Source organism: Saccopteryx leptura, chromosome 3 (assembly GCF_036850995.1).
Source record: "Saccopteryx leptura isolate mSacLep1 chromosome 3, mSacLep1_pri_phased_curated, whole genome shotgun sequence".
Classification (NCBI taxonomy): domain Eukaryota; kingdom Metazoa; phylum Chordata; class Mammalia; order Chiroptera; family Emballonuridae; genus Saccopteryx; species Saccopteryx leptura.
The window spans coordinates 100,466,413-100,491,278 of NC_089505.1; the positions used below are offsets into that span (position 1 = coordinate 100,466,413).

Here is a 24,866-nt window from a genome sequence, read left to right on the forward strand (position 1 = left end):
AGTAAGCAGAGGCAAAAGGCTGATACACAAATCAGCAAAGCAACCCTTCCAAATTCAACCCCCTAAGCAACTGAAGTTTCTCATCCAACCAGAAGGGGCTGAGCTGAAAGTCTTGCTCTCTGCAAAATTTAACCTTTTTCCATCGACCCAAACATTTCTCATGCTTTATCGCATATTACCCTCAAAATAAAACCCTACAAAGTAGGTACTCTTACTCCCATTTTACATATGACAAATTTTAGGCTTAGAGAAAGAAGTTAAGCAACTTGCCCAGCAGGCCGCTCCTAATATTTGTGAGACTGGAGCAAGAGTACAAAAGGAAGTACATTTTTAATTTACAGAGTTAAAAATGTTAAATAAAAGACATCCCATTCTGCTACCTTGATAAATAAATCACAATAACCTGGAAGGCCACATTCAAATTTCTGAGTCTCTTGGAACTCTGCACTAGAAGGTGGTAAATGCGGGAGAGCAGGATCCTTGCCCGCCCCTTCTCTTCATATCCTTAAATATGTTTCCCTGCAAGGGGCCTTGTGCACAGGTACGCAGATGTCCTAACCTGTATGCCCACATTCTGTTCTAGAGTTTCTAAACTGAAAAGGTCCATCAGGTATCCAGCACAAAATGACCGAAGAGTCACAACATCAGATTTCAGAATACTAGGGACCAAGAGATCTGAAAACCTAGAAAGGGACTTGGGGGAAACCCAGACAAACAATCAGGCATCAGAATGACATTGTACTTCTCGAAGCTATCTTCAAAAGTCTGAGAGAATTCAATCCTCAGCCAAAATACCAAATAAATGTATAAGAGAAACAGACATTTTTATTTTAATTTCCCCATTGATTTGAGAGAGAAAGAAGGGAAAGAGAGAAACGTATCAATTTTGTTCCACATAGTTGTTCCATTTTTTAGTTGTGTACTCATTGATTGCTTCTTGTACGTGCCCTGACCAGGGATTGAACCTGAGACCTCGCCGTGCTGGGATGATGCTCTATCTACTGAGCAACCTGGCCAGGGCCAAGACTTTTTCAGTAGTCACTTAACATGTATGGTAGTGTGGTAATCACCTCTAAGGTGGCCCCTAATGAGTTCTACCTCCTGTATTTGCATTCTTCTGTAGTGTCCTCACATCTTGAATATGGCTGACCTATGGGACCATGGTGTTATTGCAGAATTGGCAGTATGTGACTTTTAAGGCTAGGTCATAAAAGACATTGTGGTTTCTACCTTGCTCTCTCTTGTGTCCCTTGCTGTGATGACAGCCAGTCACCATGTCATGAGGACACTCAAGCAGTCTTATGGAGAGGTCCATTTGGCAAGGAATGGAGGCCTCTTGCCAACAGCCTGCACCAACTTGCCAGCCCTGTGACGCACCATCCTGAAGTGGATCCTCCAGCCTCAGTCAGACTTTCAGACTTCAGCCTTCTGAGAAAGCCAAGCCTGAACCACCCAACTAAGCCAGAAATTGAGAGATAAATGTTAATTATTGTTTTAAGTCATTAAGTTTGGGGATAATCTGTTTCACAACAAAAGAAAACTCAGATATACTGGGGAGGGGGAAACTACAATGTTTTGCAGTTCTTCTCATCAAAAGGTAATGTCTATTCACCTTTGAATGTGGATTTTGCCAATGAAACTTGTTTTGGTGGAAGGGACATGATAGAAACCGAGAGTTAAAAAGTGCTTGTGTAATTGGCTCTTCCCTCTCTAGCTCCTGGAACTCTGCAACTGCTGCCATGTGACTAAGCTCAGGTTTGTGGCCCATCACCTCAGGTGACAGCCAGTATCATCAACTGGACATGTGAGTGAGGTCATTCCAAACTAGCTCAAGCCAACTGGCCCTGAAAAGAACTTCCCAGGCAATCTACAGAATCATGAGAAATAATAAATGCTTGTTTAAAGCTTTTAAATTTGGGGGTGATTTGTTAAACAGCATAAGCTAATTGATACATTTACTTCAGGTGCACCTTTTTTTTTTTTTTGGATTATTCCAAAGTGAGAAGTGGGGAGGCAGTCAGACAGACACCTGCATGTGCCTGACCAGGATCCACCCAGCATCCCCACCAGGGGGTGATGCTCTGCCCATCTGGGGCATTGCTCCAATGTGGCAGAAGCCATTCTAGAGCCTGAGGCAGAGGCCATGGAGCCATCCTCAGCGCCCGGGCCAACTTTGCTCCAATGGAGCCTTGGCTGTGGGAAGGGAAGAGAGAGATAGAGAGGAAGGAGAGGGGGAGGGGTGGAGAAGCAGATGAGTGCTTCCTCTCCTGTGTGGCCTAGCCAGGAATCGAACCCAGGGCTTCCACACACTGGGCCAATGCTCTACTGCTGAGCCAACCGGGCAGGGCCCAGGAGCACCTTTTGTTTCAGGAAACTATAGGATGTGTTCAAAGCCTGGTGAGTTCCTAACCTTATCTGATTTGGGGCAAGTTAATTCACCTGTGTTAGCCTCAGTTTTCCTCATCTTCAAATTGGAGACAACAAAGAGTAACACTACCTCTGTCTTAGAGTTCATGTGACAAATAACTGAGACGAACTACATAATGTGCTTAGCACAATGCCTGGCACAGAGTGCTCAATAAATCCGTAAAGGATGACAATGAAAATGACAAAGAAGAAAAGACTGGGATGCGGAGGACCCAGGTTTGAGACCCCGAGGTCGCCAGCTTGAGCACAGGCTCATCTGGCTTGAGCAAAAAGCTCACCAGCTTGGACCCAAGGTCGCTGGCTCGAGCAAGGGGTTACTCGGTCTGCTGAAGGCCCACGGTCAAGGCACATATGAGAGAGCAATCAATGAACAACTAAGGGGCCCTGGCCGGTTGGCTCAGCGGTGGAGCGTCGGCCTGGCGTGCGGGGGACCAGGGTTCGATTCCCGGACAGGGCACATAGAAGAAGCGCCCATTTGCTTCTCCACCCCCACCCCCTCCTTCCTCTCTGTCTCTCTCTTCCCCTCCCACAGCCAAGGCTCCATTGGAGCAAAGATGGCCCGGGCGCTGAGGATGGCTCCTTGGCCTCTGCCCCAGGCGCTGGAGTGGCTCTGGTCCTGGCAGAGCGACCCCCTGGAGGGGCAGAGCGTTGCCCCTGGTGGGCGTGCCGGGTGGATCCCGGTCGGGCGCATGCGGAGTCTGTCTGACTGTCTCTCCCAGTTTCCAGCTTCAGAAAAATACAAAAAAAAAAAAAGAACTAAGGTGTCGCAACGAAAAACTGATGATGCTTCTCATCTCTCTCCATTCCTGTCTGTCCCTATCTATCCCTTTCTCTGACTCTCTCTCTCTGTCCCTGTAAAACAAAAAAGAAGGAAAATGACAAGCCAAAAGTCAGAAGTCCTACCATAAGCCTTGTGTTGGTCCTGCAGTGGAACACACTTGTCCCAAAGAAGCTATTGAGTGTATCATTTAATGAAACATTTACTAAGCTTCTATCATGTGCCAAATCTCTTGCCTGAAACTGTGAGGTGAAAGCAGGAATAATTCATGACATGGAGCTATACAGAACCAGAACCAAGTTTGCCTATTTCACAAAGAATTGAACTAGGACATCAAAATATTTCTGAATGAAACTTGAATATATGGACATTTTGGTTTGTATTTCACCAGCCTCATCTTGTCTGGACACTCCAGAGCCAGGAGTGAAGGGCAGGGAAATCCATAATATCCCATCTGTCTCTACATCCTCTGTCTTTCCCCCTCCCCACTAAAGGGTAAGAACACATTCTATCCTGAAACCAAAACCGTTTCAACTTTAAACAGTGGATTTCAATTCTTTTTACTTTAAACCACAATATGAAAAATATTTTATGTCACATGTGAGTACACAAACCCAAAACTGGAACAAAAGTTCCATAAATCGAGACTTAAAATGTGTGATACATTCTGAATTTATTGTACTCTATTTTTTTAATGCTGGTTACATTCCTCTAAATGGACTTTAAGACCCATTAAATGGATCACAACCAGCCCTCTGAAAAAAAAAAAATGCTCTGAAATATCACATGGGGAGGGGGCCTAAAGGTCATCTAGTCCAATCCTTGCACTTTACAGAGGGTAAAGTGCGCCTCTGAGCCTAAGGCCATACAGCTAGTAAGCGGCAGTGCTTGGATTTGAATCAAGATTTGACTCAGAATTCTTACTACGCGTCAGCCACTGTGCTCAGTTCTTTAAATTCATTACTTCATTTAATACTCACTGCGATCCCATGAAACAAATATTATCATTCCCACTTTACAGATGAGTTAACGAAGTCTCAAGATGGAGAAAATGACTTATTCAGAGCGTCACACCGTTAGCAGCAGAGCCAGGACTTGTCTTCAGATCCAGCCATCCATAAAACCTATGCTATCGACCGCCAAGCCCACTGTGAAGAAAGTGGTTATAAAAGTGGGTTTGTAAGGTCTAAGCGCCGAATCACGCACATGCAAGGCGGCGATAACGTCGTGCTCCCTGCTCTTCAGGGCTTATCATTGCGCACACTTTCCTCCGCCCCTCCCCAAAAGGTTGGCGGTAAAAGAAAAGAACACAGGCTTTAGCCTACGCAGGAGAAGGATACGAAACCCAGCACCACCATTTACTCGGAACGCCAACTTAATTCCAGTGCCCTTCGGTTTCCACAGCTGAGAAACTGGGCTAGCAACAGCATTCGTCTTCAGGACCGAAAGGGTCAACATTGAATGCCTGGCACCTGCAAGCGCTGGTCAAACTTCAATTCTCTCCGAGCTCCGCCCCCCCTTCTCCTCGGACGCATGCGCCGCATCGGGGCGCCTTTTACGACGCGGCGGCCACGGCGCGCTTGACGGCTGGAGCCGAGGGAGCCCGGGGCGGACGGCGGCGACTGGGCTGAGAGGACGCTAGGGTGCCGGCGTCGCCATGTCGCATGGCCACAGTCACGGCGGGGGTGGCTGCCGGTGCGCGGCGGAACGCGAGGAGCCACCGGAGCAGCGCGGCCTGGCGTACGGCTTGTACCTGCGCATCGACATGGAGCGGCTGCAGTGCCTCAACGAGAGCCGCGAGGGCAGCGGCCGCGGCGTCTTCAAGCCGTGGGAGGAGCGGACCGACCGCTCCAAGGTGGGCCTTCCCGGGCCTGGGGCGGGCGAGGCGGGGACCCGCGCGGGGCCTCGGGCCACCCGTCTCTGTTCTGTCAGCCTCGTTCTTGAAGTTAAAAATAACGACATCCCGATTGCCAAGCGCTTTCCCGTGCCCATCTCCTGCCAGCCTTTCGGGAGCTGAACAGGATCCAGTCCCCATTTTGCAGATAGAGGAACTGAGGCCCAGAGAGGAAAAGGGGGCGTAGCCAGTGTTCTGTCCCAGGGCTTCCGTGGGTAGTGAGGAAGGATGGTCATAAGGGCGTTTTTCCTACTATTTGACCACTAGTTCCCATGGCTGCATGACCGTATCACCTGGAGACCCGCCTGGGGAGATGAAGCTTGTTACATCCGGTCTAGAGCATGTCCCGCTGTGGGGTCACAGAGCCATTTTAATGTTGTGGACCGGATAAGCACAGATCTTTGGACACAATCTAGGGGGGCTAGTCCGCCCTGGACGATGGTTCATGAGCTCCCCATTAACAACCCTCTGATTGGGTTGTCTGTGATTATGCACTTAACTTACGTCAGGTTAATAAGTGCTGGAAAAGCGACGGAGGTTGACTATTTGCATTGCACTCTGCGTTGTAGAACAGGATAGAAGATGTCTGAAATTGTAGGCTCTCAGTAAATATTTGTTGCTTTTTCCTCCTTCCTTATCCCCTCCAGTTTGTTGAAAGTGATGCAGATGAAGAGCTTCTGTTTAATATTCCGTAAGTATCTGCTTGGTGCTTGCCTCAAGCTAAATAGACTGTACCCAGTTGCTTTATCAGAAAGCATTCATTTGTTGTGTCAAGAACCATCTGTTTTTAGAAATGGAGTAAATTACTGTGGTGGGTTTGAGGAGAAAAGCATCATAGATTTCCTGGTGCAGATGAAAAAGAGGTATTTGTTGAAAGATAACTGAAAAGTCAAGTCAAGATAAATTTCTTAGAACTGCAGAGTGCCAGAGGCAGACAGGGTCTTAGAAATTATCTAATAAACCCTGGCCAGGTAGCTCAGTCGGTTAGGGCATTGTCCGATATGCCACGGTTGCAGGTTCTATCTCCGGTCAGGGCACATACAAGAATTAACCAATGAATGCATAATAAGTAGAATGACAAATCTTTGTTTCTCTCTTTCTCCCTACTTCTCTCTCTAAAAAATCAGTAAATAAAATAAAAATTATCAGCCTGACCTGTGGTGGCACAGTGGATAAAGCGTCGACCTGGAAATACTGAGGTCGCCGGTTCGAAACCTTGGGCTTGCCTGGTCAAGGCACATATGGGAGTTGATGCTTCCAGCTTCTCCCCTCTTCTCTCTCTCTGTCTCTCTCCTCTTTCACCCTCTCTGTCTCTTTCTCTCCCTCTCTCTCTCCTCTCTAAAAATGAATAAATAAATAAAAAAAATTTAAAAAAAATAAAAATAAAAAAATAAAAATTATCAGGCACAAGTTGACACTTGAGTAAACTGAAGCCCAGAAAGGGGAAGGGGCAGAGATTCAGACCCAGGTTGACAGCCATCTCTTTTGCATTCTGGCAGGTTTACAGGCAATGTCAAGCTCAAAGGCGTCATTATAGTGGGAGAGGATGATGACTCACACCCCTCTGAGATGAGATTGTAAGTGTCAAGGGCTTAGGCCCTCAAGAAGCTCCTAGTTCTCTTTTCTCTGGCAGCACTTTATTCCAGAATACAGTGTAATATAATATTTTCTTTTTACTGGGTTAGATATCCCTTCCCCCTCCTTGAAAAAATGTTAATCTTATTCTGCACCAGAATACACTTTATCTCTTCCTGAATTAACGACTTTTTTTAGAGTAGGCATCGTTAAGACCAACAGCTTGTCTCTTTTCAAAGTGCTTCGTGTCACCACTCATTCAGAAAGCATCCTATAAATGCCAACTGTTGATGACTTTGCAGTTTTCTTAATAACCCAGCTGTAGACCTCAAATGTTTCTACTCTTGGGGTTAGCTTCAAAATTTCCCCTTGCTGTTTCATGCAGTTATAATCTTTGCATGTGTTTGACATGGAATTACTCCATGTGAGTTTGTGTGGCTTTTAGTTAGCAAAATTTTATATACCTCTTGCAACACTGGATCTGTTGCCCCCAGAGCTAGTACTTCCTTTTTAACAATTTGCCTTAAAAGAAAGGAAAAACTGCTTTTAGAGTGTTAGAAAAACAAGTATCAGAAGAACTTTACACTAAAAATTTCTTCTGAAATATTGATCAGTATAAACCAGACTGAAGGAATTGATACTATATTTGAATGTTAGAAACATGATTTTGAAAGCAGCTTCACATATGTAATCATTTAGGGAAACTACGTTTGAGCTTTAGGTGGGAGATGGATTGGCTTGAGTATACTAGACATTCATGTTACATTGTGGCCAAGAATGGGCTCTGGAATAAACTGTTTGAGTTCAGATTCTCTCTGTACCACTTGCTAGCTGCATGACTTTGGGACATGTCTTCTCCATACCTCAGTCTTCTCATATGTTAAATGGCAGTAGTAATAGTATGAACTTCATAAGATTGTGGAGAGAATTCACGAGATAAAACATGTAAGGAGCTTAGAATGAGTCGGGAACACAGTAAGTGCCCAATTTTTGAAGAGCAGGTGCAAATACTTACCTAGCCCTCAGTTCTAAGTACGTTACACACATAATATTTTATTGAATTGATTGTAAAATGCACCATTATTTTATGTACCATTAATAAAGAAAAAAGCATTCCTTGTTCAATTATGCCATGCCATTGGAGCATCCAGAAAAGATCAACTGAGACTTAAATCAGTGAAATTTGAAGAAAGACTAGATGTCTAATGATATTAAAGAATTGTAGGCCTTGGCCGGTTGGCTCAGTGGTAGAGCATCGGCCTGGCATGCGGGAGTCCTGGGTTCGATTCCTGGCCAGGGCACACAGGAAAAGTGCCCATCTGCTTCTCCACCCCTCCCTCTCTCCTTCCTCTCTGTCTCTCTCTTCTCCTCCTGCAGCCAAGGCTCCATTGGAGCAAAGTTTGCCCGGGCGCTGAGGATGGCTCCATGACCTCTGCCTCAGGCGCTAGAATGGCTCTGGTTGCAACAGAGCAAAGCCCCAGATGGGCAGAGCATCGCCCCCTGGTGGGCATGCCGGGTGGATCCCGGTCAGGCGCATGTGGGAATCTGACTGCCTCCCCATTTCCAACTTAAGAAAAATACAAAAAAAAAAAGAGAAAGAATTGTTAATTTTTGTCAAATGACATGATAGGTTTTTTTTAAGAAGTTCTTTTTTGAGATACATACTAACATATTTATGAGTGAAATGATATGTTTGGGCTTGCTTTAAAATTGTAAGCACAGCCTGACTGGTGGTGGTGCAGTGGGATTTTTTTGTTTTGTTTTGTTTGTTTGTTTTTAGCGATAGAGAGACAGGGATAGACAGGAAGGGAGAGAGATGAGAAGCATCAGTTCTTCGTTGCAGCATCTTAGCTATTCAATGATTGCTTTCTCATATGTGCCTTGATCTGGGGGTTCTAGCAGGTGGCACAGTGGATTGAGTGTTGGTCCAGGATAGTGAGGACCCCAGTTTGAAACCCCGAGGTCGCCAGCTTGAGTGTGGGATTTGTCAACATGATCCCAAGGTTACTGGGCTGAAGCCCAAGGTCACTGGCTTGAGCAAGGAGTCACAGGCTCAGCTTGAGTTCTCCCACCTCCCCTGTCAAGGCACATATGAGAAGCAATCAGTAAACAACTAAAGTGAAGGAAGTATGAGGTGTAATGCTTCTTATCTTTGTCTCCTCTCCCTTTCTTTCTCTTCCTGTTGCTCTCTGAAAAAAATTAAAATAGCAAGCATGCACAAAATGGGGTGATAGGCAAAATTGGCATAATGTGGATTATTGAAGCAGAGTGATAAGAATAAGGAGATGGGCCCTGGCCGGTTGGCTCAGCGGTAGAGCATCGGCCTGGCATGCGGGGGACCCGGGTTTGATTCCCAGCCAGGGCACATAGGAGAAGTGCCCATTTGCTTCTCCATACCCCCCCTCCTTCCTCTCTGTCTCTCTCTTCCCCTCCTGCAGCCAAGGCTCCATTGGAGCAAAGATGGCCCGGGCGCTGGGGATGGCTCCTTGGCCTCCGTCCCAGGCGCTAGAGTGGCTCTGGTCACGGCAGAGCGACGCCCCGGAGGGGCAGAGCATCGCCCCCTGGTGGGCAGAGCGTCGCCCCATGGTGGGCGTGCCGGGTGGATCCCGGTCGGGCGCATGGTCGGGCGCATGCGGGAGTCTGTCTGACTGTCTCTCCCCGTTTCCAGCTTTAGAAAAATACAAAAAAAAAAAAAGAATAAGGAGATGCATTATATTATTTTCTCTGCTTTTGTATGTGTTTGAAATTTTTCACGGTAAAGTTTATTTCAGTATATGTGTTTCTTAGAATTGATTCAATTTAATCTCCACATCAACTATATGAGATATGTACTATCACTATCCCCATTTTACAGATGAGGAAACAGACACAGAGAGGTTAAATCATTTGCCCAAAATTATACAGCTGGTAAGTAACAGAGCCAGTCTTTAAACCTAGGAAGTCTTGCCAGAGATACTGCTTTTTAACTACAGTGCTATACTGCCCCTCATAATGCTGCTCATAAATGTTCACTATTCTTCTGTGCCTCATTCTTAGAAACACTTTGAAGCAAACATTCGTTTTTTAAATTACATGCATTTTTCTGTAGTTAACATCTAGGCCCCATCCTATATGAGTGTGTTGCTAAAATTCTCTAGAGATTGTGGCAAGGTGTGGCCCAGTCCTTTAGAATTTGTGAGTTAAGGTTAGATAGAGGGGGCAGTGGATTTTTTGAAGAATTTTTTCTTCACTATAGCAATTTAACTTTCCAAGAGCCTTTTGTGAGTTTGCAGCCTTTTGTGCTCTTTTCAAAACAAATCCCAACATTGTATTTTTTTAAGAATTGTAAGATGACTAAAAATATCATTTTTTTAGAGTAATTTTGAATACAAACTGCTTGAGTGATGGGTTACCTGATCTTATCTCTTAATTATGTTTAATATGTTTCTGCCAAAGTAATTTCCTCCCCATGAGTAAGCTGTTTTATTTAAACATCTTCAGCTTGGTCTGAATGCGCTGAGTTGCTTATTTTCTCTATGCATTTACTACTGCATGTGACCTAGTTTGAACTGTCCCTTTGTGTATTGCTTCTCATGTGATCCTAACCCACTCAAAGATGCCGTTGGCTTATGTCTGAATTTTCAGCTCTTGTTGGATTAAAGGTATTTGTGTATAAATACCAGTAAAATGCCATCTGCAAAATTTGACCTCTTTTTGATAGAACTGAAGGCAATAATTGAGTCCGTAGAAAGTTTTGAAAAACTTAAAAATGTGATGATGCAGTTTTATTTTTCTTCTCTTTCCTTTCTCAGGTACAAGAACATTCCACAGATGTCCTTTGATGATACAGACAGGGAGCCAGATCAGACCTTTAGTTTGAACCGGGATCTTACAGGAGAATTAGAATATGCTACAAAGTAAGCACTGGGCCTGTCTTCCACTATGTGTGTGTTCTTTTTTTTTTTTTTTTTTTTTAATTTCAAGTTTATTTATTTTTTAATTGGATTTATTGGGGTGACATTGGTTAAAAAAATGATATAGGTTGCAGGTGTTCTCTGGCTTCGGAGGAAGAGCCAGCATTTCCTCATTTGCAGTGCACTTGTGTGCATTAGCACTCGCTGGGCTTGCAATTTATTTTTTGGCTCATCTCCTGCTCTCTTAGCATCAGAAACAAGTTAAAACAGTGGAGGAGGCTTGATCCTTGGCTTGGTTAATTTTTGGCAGATTCAATGCAAGCCACAGATTTGTTAACTTGCTAGCAATTGGCAGATCTGAATGAGCTCCTAGGATGGTCTTAGGAAAGGTGTTTTCAGAATTCCTCTCTGTATAATTGGTTTATAGCAGGACAAGTGACACGTGATCACCTTATTTCTTCACTAGTTCTCTCTTTTTCCTAAGATGAGGTCAAAACTGTTCTTGCATTGGAATTTCTGCTTGGTCATACAGTATTTCTTAATTCTCCTTGAGGACAGGGACAGTGTTGATTCATTGTCCTACCCCTATTGCCTTGGACAGGAACTGGCAATGCTCAGTAAATGTTCATGGAATTAATTGCTTGTCCAAAGGAGAAGAATGAGACCTAACATCCTAAGAATGTTTTCTGACATTTGTCTGGGTTTTACCACAAGTTGGAGCTAGAATTGTTTTTGACATTGTGGTGAGATGCTCATTGAACTCTAACCTATGTCTTCTCTCCCCACTCCTTTTATCTTCTAGAATATCTCGTTTTTCAAATGTCTATCATCTCTCAATTCATATTTCAAAAAACTTTGGAGCAGATACTACAAAGGTCTTTTATATTGGCCTAAGAGGAGAATGGACTGAGGTAAGATAGGGTTGGTAATGTTATTGCCCTCTCCAGTGTGTGTATAGATGTGTGTGTATCAGTATGCTGTGGTAACAGGAGCTTTAAGGAAAGGAAAAAGCAAGTTGAGACATTGATTGTTCTCAGTGTGTTTATAATTTTTCTGTTTCATCACTGTAAACTGTCCCTCTCACTTGAGAGGCTAGAGGTATTTTTAAGGGGGTTGAAATAATACAATTGATACCAATTCATTTTTTTTACTTTAAAATTGTTTCCTTCATTCAACATTTTTTTTTCATTCAGCACTTTTGATAACTTTTCTTTTTCCAGGCGTCAGAGGTAAGATGATAAACAAGATAGACAAGTTCCTCTTCTTATGGTGCCTCCAGTATAGGAGGGGGAATGAATCTTCTCAGTTTTAGGGTGAACTGTTGATAATGATCTTTTCAGCCTCTCAAGATAAAATGTACCAAAAGGGAAAGAGATTGGATGATGACTTCTAGAAATGGACCTGAATAAGGACTACTCCAGTGTGTCATCTGGGAAATGGCCAGCTGACCTAGCCTCTCAATTTTCTTGCAGTTGCGCCGACATGAGGTGACCATCTGCAATTATGAAGCATCGGCCAACCCAGCAGACCACAGGGTCCATCAGGTTACCCCACAGACACACTTCATTTCCTAAGGGCTGCCAAGGCTTCCACAAAGGCCCTGTGTCAGTGAAGATGTATGACAGCCTATTGGGAAGGACAAAGAGATGGGGCTCCAGAGAGAGTTGGCTGCCACAGACTCTGCCAAGCTTTGTCTTTGGGGCTTGCTGCAGAAACCTGGCCTATGGAAGACAGCACACCGCCGGGGAGGGTTGTGTGGGTGCCAGGGACAATCGTGGTTCTCTAGGGCCCTGCAGAAATTAGGTCTTGGTCTGGTCAGCATCTGGCAGTCATGGATAATGCCTGCCTTTCCAGTCAGTGTGGCCATGGGATTCCAAGCGTCTTGTTTTGTGGCAGGATTTTTGTGTGACTTTTTTTTAATGGAAACTTCCTAGGCTGCAGTAAACTCTGAAGCCTCAGCATTGTGTTCATATTAGCCATCAGGAGGGCCTCCAACTAGAAATTCTTGTCCCTGCTTGCTCCTTCTCCCTGTCTTGTTCAGCATTTTTGTCAAGTTACCCAGCTTGGAGTTGCCTGTCATGCACTAGTGTCCCATGGTTATAGCTGGAAGAGCAAGACTCTCCTGATGATGCTTAATTAATAGCTTAAGGAGAAGGTCTTTCCTGCTACCTAGGTAAGCATTCTGGGGAGAGCAGGGGCATCTCATTTTTGTGTGTGGGTATTTGGTCGAGGCAAGATTGGAACTTAAGTAAGATTCCCTTCGGAACATCCTGAATGTTTATTAGCTTCTAACTAGTGTAAGCCCAGTGGCAGAATTTGGAGATCTCAGTTCTTCTGTTCATGGCTTTTTATTCACTGTGACTAATAAGCTTCCTAATAAATCCTTGCCAGACTTAATGGTTCTGTATTCTTTTGAGTTCTTGGTAGTACTGGTAAAACTTTTTTACTTTATTGGGAACTGTATATAACTTTTAAATTTGTTGTTTTGGACCAGGTAGATTATAAATGTTACAATTATATCAAGACTGGATCAGTTTTTACAGGAAAGGTCAAGCTTAATTTTGTACAGTAGGCTAAAACACTCCTGTGCCCACCCACTCACAGTATGTAAAGAGGAGGATGAGGTTAAAAACCTATATTCCATTCCTCATGAAAGAAAGAAAGTTGTGTAAATGAGGGAAAACAGATTCTGGAGTTCATCAGAGGAAATGAGGGCGAAGAAACTAGCAGCACCTGCAGTCTGAAGGTGGACCCAAGACTAGACTTAAATTTTGCAAGTCAGGACAGCAATTGGAAAGAATTTAAGTTATCTACAAAGGGGGGATTTCAAATGGTCGGTATTCTTTCCTTTGCAGAAAATAGAAACACTTTGCCTAGCTCAGTTGGTTTGTGTGTTGTCCCAATAAACCAGAGGTTACAGGTCCGATCCCAGTCAGGGCACATAGAAGAATCTATCAATGAATTCATAAATACATGGAACAACAAATGGTTATTTCTCTCTTCCGCTCTAAAGAAAAGAAATAGAAACAATTGATAATGGGAATTAGTGTTGAATCTAAACTTATTGAAAGAATTCCTCTGAGGGTTTGGCCCACACTATTGTTAGGAGGATATATCCTCTGTTTACCCAGCCTGTCCTAGGTGAAGCCTGCCACCATCTAGCTTTATCGAGCCTCAACATTATAAAAGACAGCTTGAAATCAACCAGAATGCAAATGCAATTCTTGATACACCTAAGGGTTCTCCTCTTGGGCCTCTTGATTGCAGTTGGATCATTTTGGAGATAAAAATAAAAGGACTGTGCTTTAATTTAAAGTAGGAGGAAATATAACGTTAGAAATCTTAGAGCAGCCTGACCTGTGGTGGCGCAGTGGATAAAATATTGACCTGGAATGCTGAGGTCACTGGTTGGAAAAACCTTGGGTTTGCTCGGTTAAGACATATGAGAAGCTACTACAGGTTGGTGCTTCCTGCTCTTCTACCCCTCTTTTTCCTCTCTCTAAAACCAATAAGATAAAATATATTATTTTAACTTTTATGTTGTTGATTTTAAGAGAGGAAGGGAGAGAGACAGGAACATCTGTTCCTGTATGTGACCTGACTGGGGACCAAACTGACAACCTCTGCACTTCAGGACAATGCTCTAACCAACTAAGTTATCTGCCCAGGGCTAAAATAAAATCTAAAAAAAGAAAAAGAAAAATCTTAGAGCAGAATAGCTCTTCATTAATTCCACTAATTAAAAGTACTAATCACAGCCTGAGGGACTGGGCTCTGAATTTGAAGCTTCACTCTGAAGGATTTGCTCAAAGTGCACAGTGTCTCTCTGGTGTTTAAGGGTGCACAAGGAATTGTTCATTGTTCCATAACAGATCCAGCAGGAGTTTTGTCGAGAGTGGGAGCAGCTGTGCCGTCTTCATCCACTCATAATTCCCTTTCTGGTCCTGGGTCCTTGGCTTGCTGTGGTCCACTGGACCCAAGCTTTCCTGCTCAGAATCCTGGTATTTTAGGTTTCTGTCTCTGTGATCTGTTGAGTCTTAAAACCAAACTGCTGCTTACCCTGGGAAAAAGCTCTTTGTTGAGCTTCCAAGTTTGCTGGGATTTTTTCCCCTCAGTTCAAAGAAAAACTAGGGTATCTTATGCTGAAAGAATGAGCCCTAAGCTTCCGAGAAATGGGCCTGACTCGATTCCTGTTTGCAGTTGGCCTCATGTTTTCTCTTCCTCCCGTCACATTGGACCCTCCTCCTCATCTCCACTTCAGCAAGGAGCAAAGGGTGATTCAGTGATGCCCAAATGAAGCCCCCTTTGTTCTTAATAACTGGAGCTCATTGATGGTGGTATTTTGTGCACTGTCTGCATGGCATTGCTTGTCCAGGGCAGAGCTAAAACATTGCCAATACCTGCCCAGCTGCCCTGTGATGGCCTGTGTTATTTTCCCAGGGTCCTTTGTAGAGTCATTAAGGCCTCACTCTGATTTTACAGTGTATTAAGCATTTCTGCACGACCTCATTTGCGCCTACCAACAAAGCTGTGAAGTAGGCAGGGTGATTATTATCACCATTTTATAGCCCAGAAAACAGGTGCAGAGGTAGCATTACAGTGTAATCCTAAGGTTGCTGTTTACTTCCCCTCCCTGGGCCTCAGTTTCCTAATCTTTAATGTGAGATTGGAGAACTAGATGGTCTCTAAGGATCTTTAAGGATTCCATCCGGGATCCTGGATTAGGTCATAGAAGCCAGTGATGGATGAACTGTGGCCCATTGGGATGGGGTGATGGGAGGATGAGAGACTTCATGTTCTAGTGAGGAATCCCACTGCTTCCATATAGCTTTCCTCCAGGAGACGCTTGGGTAATGGCAGCAAATGGGAGTCTCGGATGCGGATGCGCTGTCTGAATTCTGCAGGTGACTCTGGGTCTTAATTATGGGGAGTGGCCCCACCGTAGCCAACATGGCAGCTCCTATCTGGGGCAAGCCCCACGCCCACTTCCGGGTTCCGTACCGCTGGCCAGGCTATTTCCGGTAGAGCGATGGCTGGGTTCCCGGGACTCAAACGGAAGTTCCGGCGGGGGCGGTGGAGGGGGAAGAGTGTGTGTCTGTGCCGGAGAAAGGGGAATCGCCCGAGAGGTCTCGAAACCCCCAGGGAGTGAAGGTACCCTAGTCCCGGGTCAACAGGCAGAGGGAGGGCACTGGGGGAGATCGGACTGCAACACAGGAGGGTCCTGATGAGTGGGGAGGGGGAACCGCAAGTGCTAGAGATGGGGGTGGGGAGTGAGGTGCAAAGAGGCGCTGGCCAGACTTGAGGATTTGGGGAGTAAAGAGAAGTAAGAAGTGGGAATCTGAGTGTGATGAGAGGGACTTAGGGTCGGAGGTAGAAGATCTTATTGTGGGGCGGGGGCTCCCCAGGGTCAAAGGTAGAACGCCCCTTTGTGGGCAGTACCGGGTCCTGGGTCAGGGTAGAAAATGTCACTGTAGGGAGGGGGCGATGCTTAGTCAGAACAGAAGTTCCCATTGTGGGGAGTGGGTGACCCTAGATCAGGGTGGAAGTTTTTACGGTGTGGGGGTAGATCTCAGATCGGGGAAGGCACACCACTGTGAGATGCGGGGCGGGGGGTGGGGGGCGGCGACTGTGTTGTGAGAGGTGGAGTGGGCTAGAAGGGAAGAAAATCCCAGCTTAGGGTGAAAGTTGTATTCTCTTGTGGAAAGAGGGACCTAGGGTCAGAGGTGAGGGGACCCACTATGGAGAGGTGCATTGGGAGTCAGAATGGAAAGTGGGAGCCACAGGGAAGGGCAGCGACTTAGGGGTAGGTAGCAGAAGCTTCTTGGGAGTTTGGAGGATGCTAAGGATGGCAAGGAGCCAGCCAGCCTACATTCTTTTGTGTGTTTGGGAGTCCCAGAGCTTGGTCAAGTTGGGGGGCCTACTTGGAGTCAGTGGGCAGCAGCAGCAGGTTGCCCCATTAAGGGGGGCATGGGGCACCAGTTAGGAGATGGGTGGTGGACTGGAGTCAGTGCCTTCTGGGGACATGGGCAGTCCCCAGGGGCTCTGGGAGTGGCTGAGCTAGAAACTATTGTGAAGGCTGGGTGGGGGCAGGATATGAGGGATGTTGGAGAAAATGTTTGTGTGTGTAGGGTGTTGGAGTAGGGGCTGGAGGCTTATTTCCCTGGTATTTTCTCCCCTTTATTTCCCCGTAGAGCTGGGAGTTGGGGAGGAAGGGACTCGGGAGCTCTAGAGAAGTGGGATGATTGGAGAACTGGGAGGAGGCAGCTACCTGCTGAGGACTGTTAGGTGGGAGTAAGGTTGCAGGGGATGTCCTGGCTCCGTTCCCCCACAATCCCTAGGCCCTGCCTTTGCCCATCTTCAGCAAGCTCAGGTTGTGTGGTAGCCAGAACCAGGCACACTAGAAGGGGCACCTCTGCTTCTCTTCCCTGGACTGGAGGCAGACTTCCTATCTGCTCTTGCCCAGGACTTCTTGCCTGCCTTTTCTCTGTGCCCAGCACAGAACCCAGGGTGCTGTGTGGAGCTGATGGCCACAGTGGGCCTTGGGCCTTGGATGTGAGGCTCTGCCCCTGTGTCAGGAATCTCTCCCCTGCCTGGGCTTGCTCTTGACCACTCCCCCGAATTTACACAGGCCCCAGCCTGGAGCCCTGCAGTGTATGTGTGGCAACACCATGTCTGTGCCCCTGCTCACCGATGCTGCCACTGTGTCTGGAGCTGAGCGGGAAACGGCTGCGGTAAGGGTCCACGCCTACCCACAGCAGCCCCCAGGCCAGCTGAGGAACTGGCTTGAGAGGGTGTGGGGAAAATGGAGGTGACAGTGATGAGAAGGGAGCAGCCTAGAGCCAGGAGGTGGGGGGCTGGATAATGTCTGCCTGCTACCTCAGTTCCCCCCAGGTGCAGGGGAGGGGGAGGGATGGCCAGAAGAAACGATAGCAAGATAATGACTGCCCTTTTCCACATCTCTCCATCTCTGATCCTTTTCCAGGTTATTTTTTTACATGGCCTTGGAGATACAGGGTGAGTGAGCTGGGGAGTGGGTATTCCCTGGGCAGGTGGGGACTGGCCCTGTGGGCAGGGCTGGAGGGCCTGTGCCCTTTTTCTCCCTCTCCACATTGTTGCCTTTTCTCCCTTCCCTCCTACAGACACAGTTGGGCTGACGCCCTCTCTACCATCCGGCTCCCTCACGTCAAGTACATCTGTCCCCATGCGTGAGTGTCACCCTAGCAAAGGAGGGGCTGAGGATGGGAATCGCTTGGGGGGTGATCTGTGGCCCCAGGTCTGTTCTGTCCTGCCAGCTGCATCCTGCCGCCTGGGCCCAGGGCAGTCAGAATTGCTATTTTCAGCCTTTATTCCTGTGGAGCCCCCAGGGATGGGGTTCAGCCCCAGCTCCCAGCCAAGGCCTCCTAGACATGAGGCGTCATAGAACCAGGACCCCTGTTCCCCTTCCCCAAGTACTCACCGAGTGATCTGGAGCCCTGGGAAGCTGAGTGCTGGGCTCTGCTTCTTCATCTCTGCTGCTGATGCTCTAACCTCAGCTTCCAGCCTCACGTGGCAGGTTGCCTGGCAACACCTTAAACACAGGCCCTGCCTGCTGGGAGGGGCCCCAGAGGCTGCTCTGCCTCCTGGGCTCACTGCTATGGTTTCCTCATCCCTCTGGAGCATGATGGTCATTCTTGCTGATTTCCCCAGGCCTCGGATCCCTGTGACACTCAACATGAAGATGGTGATGCCCTCCTGGTGAGTTGAGTGGGAATGGGAGCTGAGGGAGCTGTGAGGGGTTGGCCAGGGTCTCCTGTAGCTGCCAATGCCTCTGCTTTCCCAGGTTTGACCTGATGGGGCTGAGTCCAGATGCCCCTGAGGATGAGGCTGGCATCAAGAAGGCAGCAGAAAACAGTAAGGCCCCAGCCCCTCCTCAGCACTCTCCCTCCTCCCCCTCCCCCCTGTAGGAAAGCCTTGGGCAGTAGTCTGTCTGGCTCTCTTCCCTGGGCCCTCCAGCAGCTTTCCCCCCAGTGCAGTCACGTTCCCCCCTTCCCCCAGTAAAGGCCTTGATTGAACACGAAATGAAGAATGGGATCCCTGCCAATCGTATCGTCCTGGGAGGCTTTTCACAGGTGAGGGGAGAGAGAGGGTGGTGGGTGGTGGGTAGGTGAGCTGTGCCCTCATGACTTCTCCTTCTCTCCTCTTTGCAGGGAGGGGCCCTGTCCCTCTACACGGCCCTCACCTGCCCCCACCCTCTGGCTGGCATTGTGGCATTGAGCTGTTGGCTGCCTCTGCACCGGGCCTTCCCCCAGGTAAGTGTCTACATGACCCCTCTCCTGCCCTTTGGGTTTCCTTATGGCTTGGGAATTGTGCTGAGCACTGGTTTTGCCCTCTGAGTCCTGTCTGGCCCATAGGCAGCCAACGGCAGTGCCAAGGACCTGGCCATCCTTCAGTGCCATGGGGAGCTGGACCCCATGGTTCCTGTACGGTTTGGGGCCCTGACAGCTGAGAAGCTCCGGTCCGTTGTCACACCTGCCAGGGTCCAGTTCAAGACTTATCCAGGTGTCATGCATAGCTCCTGTCCTCAGGTCAGTGGGAAAGGGCACTTCCTGCTCCTACCCTCTCCTTCCTCCTTCCAACCAGGAGCCTCTCACAGTACCCCCTTCCTCCCAGGAGATGGCAGCTGTGAAGGAGTTTCTTGAGAAGCTGCTGCCGCCTGTCTAACCAGAGTTGCTGGCTCCAGCGCAGTCCCTCAGCTCATAGGGGACCCAGCACGCGTGGCACCATCTTGGATCTGAGCCAGTCGAGCCCCTGTCCCCACCCTCCCTGACCCACCTTCTTCCCATAGGCCTCTGGGGCAGGCGGGCCAAGGCCTAGCCAGGCCTTCCTTCCTGGCTTTAACCAGCTGGCTGTCTGCAGCAGGGGTTGGGCTGCTTCTCCCATTCCCCTGGAGGTGGGTCCCCCTGGCAGCAGTATTGGAGGGGCTGTAGGCAGCGGGAGAAGGGGCCCAGCCGCCGACCCACTCACTCAGGACCTCACTCACTAGCCCTGCTTTGGGCCCCCTCCTGTGACCTCAGGGTTTGGCCCAAGGGGCCCTCCCAGGCCCCACCTACCCCCTCTCAACTGATTCTGCCCAGATAATCGTATGTCTCCTGCCTCCACTCCAGCTGCTTTTCAATCATGAATGTGTCCATGACCCCAGGCCCCCTTGCTGCTGTGGGCTACCTGCCCCTGGGCAGAAGTGTTCATGAGGGAGCAGAGTCCCTGGAAGGGGCCTTCCTTCAGCCCTTTCTGACTTGGGGGCTGGGCCCTGCCTCCACATTACCTTCCTCCCCCAGCAGGCCTGGAGCCTGCAGGGCTGGACTGAGGCTCAAGGTCTCCCCCAGCTGTGTTACCCCCCACATTGTCCCCACTCTAGGGCCAGGGGAGGTGGGGGAGGAGTTGTGTCTCGTCTTCTGTCTCCATGTGGTTTTGGGTGTTTTTCTTGTTGTGTCCCGGATTCCGATAAAATTAAAGAAATTGCTTCAACTCTTAGGCCTGGCTGACTCTACCCAAGGGGTAGGGAGACACTATGTGTGAGAAAGTGATCCAGTGTAAGAAAACTTTATTTTAAATATTTTGCAGAGCGCCTTCATAGCAGTATAAATTAAGGCCTGGGAGTAGGGTGTTCTGTCTCAGGGCCCTGCCTCCCCCACGTGCTCCTGGTGATGTTCATGGGTCCCCAGACCCTGTGGAAGGGAAGACTTGGAGACCCCTGACCTCTGACTAGTGGAGCCGTTGGCCTCTTGCCTGTGGCCTGAATGGGCCTGGCTGGGGTTTGAGGTAGGGCAGGCTCTGAGGCCCCTGAGTTCAGGCCAGATGCTGGAGAACAGGCAGTTGTTTCTCTTTTCCTTTTCTGGTCCATGGGAGGCGGGTCTCAGGCTTGTGCGCCAAAGCCTGAAGGATTCTGCTTCTGCCAGCGCCACAGATCTTCACCTGTGATAGGGCGAGGTGTGTGGTCAGGGTCCACACTGGGGCAAGGCCCCTGCCATCTCTGGTAGCTCGGGGTAGGCATATCCAGACCCAGTCAGCCCCTCCTAGCCCCTAGTTCTCTCCTAGGGGTCAGGCTGGCACTCACACATCCTGTCCAGCCCTAAGGCTGCAGTCCAGCCCAGCTCCTGGAAGGCCAGGCTTGGGTTGGCATAACAGGCAGCCACGTCACCTTCCCGCCGTGCCACCACCTTGTATGGTATCTGCAAGAGAGGGGACAGTCATGGCTTAGCTGAGCCTCGCCTGGCCTCAGCCAGCCATTCGCTGACCAGACCCTCAAGAAATGGAGGTGCAGGGCAGGATCTTGCAGGTGCCTAGTGCTAAGGTAGGATGAGTAGACGTGGCAGTCCCCATCAAGTAGGCTAGTGGGAGAGGCCAGGTCTGCTGAAAGTCAGGTGGGCAGGGCAGGGTAGACAGCCTACCTTCCTCCCAGAGGCCTTCTCCATGGCCCTGACCATCTGCAGCACCGAATAGCCAGTGCCCGTTCCCAGGTTGTAGATCTGCCCAGGAGAGAACAAGTACTGTGGAGGGGGCTGGACTAACCACCCCTCTGGGTCCCATTTGCTCAAGACTCCCATCTCCCTCTGCTCCCTTGCTTCTCTTCCTACCCGGCAGCCACACTGATCCTTCAGTTTCCTCAGGGCTGCAATGTGGCCCTTGGCCAGATCCACGACATGAATATAATCCCGGACACCTGCATAGGAGATGGTTGGGTGGGAGGGCTCAGTACAGTCTATCCCACCTCATTCTCCCTCTTGGCTCCCACTCCTGGATCCTCCTCATCCTAGGCTCACCTGTGCCATCCTCTGTGTCATAGTCGTTGCCAAAGACATTCAGTGCCTCCCTTCTCCCAATTGCCACCTGGGGTGGAAGTCAGGTTACTCTTCCCAGGCTCTAAGCACAAGCTGTGCCCCTCAACCCTAAGCCAATCCCCCGTCTCTCCCCTTCTCCTTTACCTGGGAGACATAGGGCATGAGGTTGTTGGGGATGCCCTGGGGGTCTTCACCAATGCAGCCTGAGGCATGGGCACCCGTGGGGTTGAAATATCGCAGCAGCACTGCGTTCCAGGTCTGTGGGACACAGGTCAGATGATGGAGCGAGGATGCAGGCTGTGTCCCAGCTCAATCCAGAGCTCTTTATCTCTCATGTCCCCAGTGACTTCTATCCCTAGAAAGGAGTAGGGGGATCAAGCCCACCCCCAGGTGCTATGACCTTGGGCCGTCATTGCTGCTTCCTCCTTGGGGGTTGCTCAGGATCTCAGGCTCAGGGTAGCAGAGGTACGGCTGGGTCAAGGGGATCCCTCACCTTGTCTGCCTGGCACAGGTCCCGGACCATTTCCTCAATGAAGAACTTGGACTTGCCATAGGGGTTGGTACAGCCACCTGTGGGGTGGGCCTCGTCCAGGGGCAGGTACTGGGGGTTCCCATACACGGTAGCCGAGCTGCTGAATACCAGGTTCTTCACCCCATGGGCTCTCATGATCTGGCCATTGGGGGGAGATGTCAGTGGCCTCTGCCTCACATGTTATTCCAAGTCCCTTACTCCTCTACAGGTGGGTGGGACTGAGGTATGGGCACACCCTTTTACAGATGGGGAGACCAAGGCTGAGAGGTAAAGAAAGACGTGTCCAAGATGATACAGCTTTGGGCCCTGCCTGAGGACCATTAGCCACTGTGTTGGGCACTGCCCGCCTGGCTAGGGGCTCTCTCCGTCTGTGTCCTTGCCCCACATCTCACCTCCAGAAGCTGGATGGTTCCTGTCAGGTTAACTTTGTAATAATCCAGGGGTTTCTGCACTGACTCGCCCACGGCCTTAAGCCCCGCAAAGTGGATGACCGCCACAAAGCTGTGCTGCAGGGACAAAGCTGGGTCAGAGGTTGCTTTACGGGCCCTGGCCATCAGCAGTGCCCTGCCACCAGCCAAGCCCCCCACCTTCTTGAAGAGACACTCCAGGGATGCTTGGTCCAAGATGTCCATCTCCTCAAACTCCAAAGAGCGACCTGTCAGCTCCTGAACTCGCCGCAGGCTCTCAGGCATGGCGCCCTCTCCTGGTTGGGCACATGGAAACCATCAAAATCAGAGGAGATGGGGTCCTGGAGACTAGCAAGACACAAACCCTTTGGAGGTGGAACCCAGGGTTTCCCTTTCATCCCCTCCAGAATCCCCAACCCCCGACCCCCCACTCACCACGGATGGCATTATGGAAGTTGTCGATGACTACAGGCGAATAGCCTGCCTCCAGCAGCTCCAGCACCGTATGGCTGCCAATGTAGCCAGCGCCGCCCGTTACCAGCACCTTCTCTGCCATCATACCTGGCCCAGAACACCCAGTCTCAGAGTTGGCTGAGGCTGGCCATTCAGGGCCTCCATCCAACTGCAGTCTGGCCTCAGAAGGAGGCATAGTGTGTCCTAGTTAATAGGCTGGACCAACAGCCTGGTCCAAGTCTGGAGACTACTACTTTCTGGCCTTAGAGATCACTTATCTTCTCTTGGCCTCAGTTGCCATCTCTGCAACATGGAGCTTATAATTGTACAAATGCCATGTGATAGTGTAAGAGTTAAACGAGGTGTTTTAAAAAGGCCTGCACACAGGTGCCATATTTTCTAGGCTCAACTGACTGCATTGAGAAGATGGAATCTAAGGCTCCACCCTTCTTCCCCAAGGTGTCTGGGAACTGGACAGTTCTAGACAGAAACAAATATGGCAGTAGCACCGGGACTCCAAGAGCCCAGGAAGGGGTTCTGTCTGCTCAGACTCAGGCCTTCCCAGTCCCTCTGCCATCATTAGATGTAAACTGGCTTCTGGGCTCACGTTATACACAGTTCTCCTGACTTACTCTCCCTCAAGGGTCAGCTGGGAGAAAGCAGGAAATATACCCAATGGCTTCAGGGTGGGGTCCTTTGCCTGGCAGGCTGAGCCCAGCTCTGGGGCTGCAGCACTGCCGTCCTAGCGTTGGCCCCAACCACCCCACCTCTGCCCCTGCTGGGGCCAGCTGGGATCACTCCTGGATTGGAGCTAAGGGTCCCGCCCAACTAACTGTAGGCAGCACAGAACTGGCCGGTGCAGACGTGGCCTTGGCGCCAACTCCACTGCCAGGTGTGCACCCCGCCCTGAACAAACTTCCGTGGGCAGAGGAGGTGGACGGGTGTTAGAAGCCCCAGACAGTGGGGCCTTTCATTCGAGACGGCCTGGCCTGCAGCCGCCTTCCTCCAGGCTGCTTCTATTGCCTCCTGGGCTCATCCTGCTCCAACCAATTTGGCTGAGCGCCTTCAGTATATCGGGCACTGTTGCATTATTTTCCTGAATTCTTCCAACATCCTAATGAGGCAGATATTATCACTGGCAATTTACAGACAGATATGCTAAAGTCAAAGAGGTCAAGTTATTTGCCTGCTGTCCACATAGCTAGTGATAGCTAGGCTAGAATTCGGATCTCCAGGCTCCCAGGCCAGCCCCTCGCCTAAGCAATTCGTTCTCCACCCCCACCCCACCGCACTCTGCTCCAGACGCCGAAGCCTCCTCCACCCCATCCCGCCGAGGTCCATGCACTGTGCGGATCCCCAGAAAGCGGTCGCGAAGTGTTCCCTGGGAGGCAGGAAGTTGGGTCAAGCCGGATTGCCCCGGACCAGCGGAGTGACCCAGGTTAGCTGTCGCCTCTTCAGTTTTCCCAGTCTGCATAATGGATGAGAGGAGACGCTGGATCTCGGGCAGGGATTTGGGCGGCGGCTAGGAGGGGGCCGCGCAAGAAGTTCCTAGGCTGGGAATGAATGACATCGGGTCGCCCCAGCCACGACAGCGGGAGCTGGGCGCAGTGAGGGCGGGCCGCCCTGGCGCTACTCTGCCCAGAACGCAGCCCGGCCCCCAAAACTCTCCCTCGCTCTCCGCAGACCACCCAACCCCTCAAGAGCCCGCCCGTCCAGCCCCTCATTGCCTTCCCGAACCTGCTCGGGACGGCGCGTCCCGCGCTGCCTCCAGGGGTGCCGCCTCCCGCGCCTCGGTCCCTTTAAGAGGCGAGGGCCCGCCTGGCCCCGCCCCCTCCACGCCCCCAAGGAACATATCACTGGGAAGACGACACTACGGGGCGCCGGAAGGACAGAAAGGGCTGTAGATTGAAGGCGCCTGCGCAGCGCGCGCCTACAAAGGCCAGCAGAGCGCACAGTCCAGTGCCCGGACATCTGCAGAGAGGAGGCCAGAGCGGGGGCCCAGGAACCAAGCGGCGGAGGTCCACAACGTTGGTGGGTGTCCCAGGTTCCCGCGCCAGGCACGAGCGCTCGTCCTCACTCCTGGAAGCAAG

General features: G+C 49.6%; 3 protein-coding genes across 4 annotated transcripts; 2 read left to right on the top strand and 1 right to left on the bottom strand.

The window, feature by feature from the left end:
* Positions 1-4,777: 4,777 nt before the first annotated feature.
* PITHD1 (PITH domain containing 1) lies at positions 4,778-12,964 on the top strand. Its single transcript, XM_066375418.1, has 6 exons — positions 4,778-5,060; positions 5,747-5,790; positions 6,599-6,676; positions 10,466-10,570; positions 11,370-11,478; positions 12,040-12,964. Exons 1-6 carry the CDS (start codon positions 4,863-4,865, stop codon positions 12,139-12,141), a joined length of 636 nt encoding a protein of 211 aa, XP_066231515.1. The 5' UTR covers positions 4,778-4,862; the 3' UTR covers positions 12,142-12,964.
* Positions 12,965-15,576: 2,612 nt separating this feature from the next.
* LYPLA2 (lysophospholipase 2) lies at positions 15,577-20,071 on the top strand. Its single transcript, XM_066375417.1, has 10 exons — positions 15,577-15,718; positions 17,196-17,298; positions 17,550-17,581; positions 17,707-17,772; positions 18,254-18,301; positions 18,387-18,457; positions 18,602-18,675; positions 18,754-18,855; positions 18,958-19,131; positions 19,217-20,071. The coding sequence occupies exons 2-10, from the start codon at positions 17,221-17,223 to the stop codon at positions 19,265-19,267; spliced, it is 696 nt and encodes a 231-aa protein (XP_066231514.1). The 5' UTR covers positions 15,577-15,718; positions 17,196-17,220; the 3' UTR covers positions 19,268-20,071.
* A 59-nt stretch (positions 20,072-20,130) lies between these two features.
* Positions 20,131-24,660, bottom strand: GALE (UDP-galactose-4-epimerase). Of its 2 annotated transcripts, none has more exons than XM_066375414.1 (11): positions 24,514-24,660; positions 22,759-22,884; positions 22,504-22,619; positions 22,309-22,422; positions 21,878-22,054; positions 21,529-21,642; positions 21,367-21,433; positions 21,181-21,266; positions 20,995-21,072; positions 20,661-20,775; positions 20,131-20,518 (listed from the first exon to the last, which is right to left on the bottom strand). In XM_066375414.1, exons 1-11 carry the CDS (start codon positions 24,626-24,628, stop codon positions 20,460-20,462), a joined length of 1,167 nt encoding a protein of 388 aa, XP_066231511.1. In that variant the 5' UTR covers positions 24,629-24,660; the 3' UTR covers positions 20,131-20,459. The 2 variants fall into 2 exon arrangements, with proteins under 2 accessions (XP_066231511.1, XP_066231512.1); XM_066375415.1 differs by lacking the exon at positions 24,514-24,660 and adding an exon at positions 24,069-24,197.
* Between the last annotated feature and the right edge of the window lie 206 nt (positions 24,661-24,866).